The sequence below is a fragment of the Corticium candelabrum genome, chromosome 4, assembly GCF_963422355.1.
Source record: "Corticium candelabrum chromosome 4, ooCorCand1.1, whole genome shotgun sequence".
Lineage (NCBI taxonomy): Eukaryota > Metazoa > Porifera > Homoscleromorpha > Homosclerophorida > Plakinidae > Corticium > Corticium candelabrum.
Window position 1 is genome coordinate 7,722,985 of NC_085088.1, and position 1,668 is coordinate 7,724,652.

The 1,668-nt window shown below is 44.6% G+C and overlaps 1 protein-coding gene across 1 annotated transcript in view; it reads right to left on the reverse strand.

The window, feature by feature from the left end:
* Positions 1 to 688, reverse strand: part of LOC134178548 (uncharacterized protein K02A2.6-like) — a 741-nt gene extending 53 nt beyond the window's left edge. Inside the window, exon 1 of the mRNA XM_062645421.1 lies at positions 1 to 688. This exon is cut by the window's left edge and continues 53 nt beyond it. Coding sequence (XP_062501405.1) covers positions 1 to 688 — 688 coding nt within the window.
* Positions 689 to 1,668: the final 980 nt, after the last annotated feature.

Sequence of the window (1,668 nt, forward strand, 5' to 3'; positions counted from 1 at the left end):
CTGTGCATGTAATTGCAGGTTCTTTCAACTGCTTGGCCTGCTTCTCTCGCACTGACTCCTCAACGTCCGGTTTTAATAAGAACAGCCTTGTCCTTAGCTGTCGACCCAGGAACAACTCGCTGGGAGAGATCCCAGTAGTCGCATGAGGTAAGAATCTGTAGTGTAACAGGAACCTACAGAGTTTCTGTGACAGAGTTCCTGATTCCTTTTCCATCGATCTGAGTTTGCTCTTGAAAGTCTGCACGGCTCTGTCAACCTGGCCATTACCAGCCGGATGGTAGGTAGCAGACTTGATGTGCTTAATACCATTGATTTTTACAAACTGGCTAAATTCTTCTGACACAAACTGTGGCCCATTGTCCGAGACCAATTGAGTTGGTAGACCATATGAAGCAAACAATCCTCTAGGTACTTCAATAGTAGCTGTCATTGTTGTTGACTTCATTTCAATAATTTCTACCCATTTGGAATGTGCATCGACCATCAAAAAGAATATACAACCCATGAACGGACCTGCGAAGTCTACATGAACACGCTGCATTGGCTTGACTGGCCAAACCCATGGATGAACAATGCACTGTGGTGGAGATTTACCTTCCCGCTGACAAGAATGACACCACTTCGCTAATGTCTCGATATCTGAGTCAATCTTTGACCACCATACATGTAACCGAGCAATCGACTTCATCTTCACAATTCCAAGGTGACCTGAATGTAATTCACTCAAAATCTGCTGATGGAGTGCTTGGGGCACTATGACTGTACACCCCACATCAGACAACCACACTCCACAGACAGTTCCTTTTTCTTGCAGTAATAAGGATAAAAGGGTCTGAACGATCCATACTGCTAGGCCACCCCTCATTTGCATAGCAGATAACTTTGGCTAACATCGGGTCCTTACGAACATAAGCAGCCACCTCCTTTGCTGTAATTGGCAATGTCTCTATCTGACACAAGTTAAACAAGCTGGCTTCCGTATTGCTGGTAACTTCTGGGCCACTAACCACAGAAACTAAAGGTAAACGAGAAAGAGCATCCACATTTCCATGGTCTTGAGTCCTCTTAAACTCAATATTATACCGGTATCCTGACAAAATGATAGCCCAACGCTGAAGACGTGCTGCAGCGATGGGCAGAATACCCTGCTTTGCTCCAAAAATAGTGACCAGAGGCTTGCGGTCAGTGACCAAGGTGAAGTACTGGCCATATAAAAAACTGATAAAATTTCTTCACCCCGTACACTATGGCTAACCCTTCCTTCTCAATCTGTGAATTATTGTTCTCAGATTTAGAAAGTGATCGTGATGCATACGCAACAGGCCTCTCCGACCCATCCGGAAAACATGAGCAATTACAGTACCAATTCCCATGGAAGAGGCATCGCAAAACAAGTGGAGTGGCATGGAAGGATCATAATGAGTAAGAACTTCTACTGAAACTAACCTCTGCTTCAAACATCGGAATGCGGACTCACATGCTGATTACCACCTCCAAACAGCTGACTTCTGCAACAGACAATTTAGAGGATTGCAAATCGATGCGAGATTGGAAATGAATCTTCCGTAATAATTCACTAAACCCAAAAATGATTGTAACTCTCCTGTGTTGGTAGGTGTGGGAGCCTTTAGCACCGCTTGTACCTTTTCCTTGGCCGTTCCAATTCCC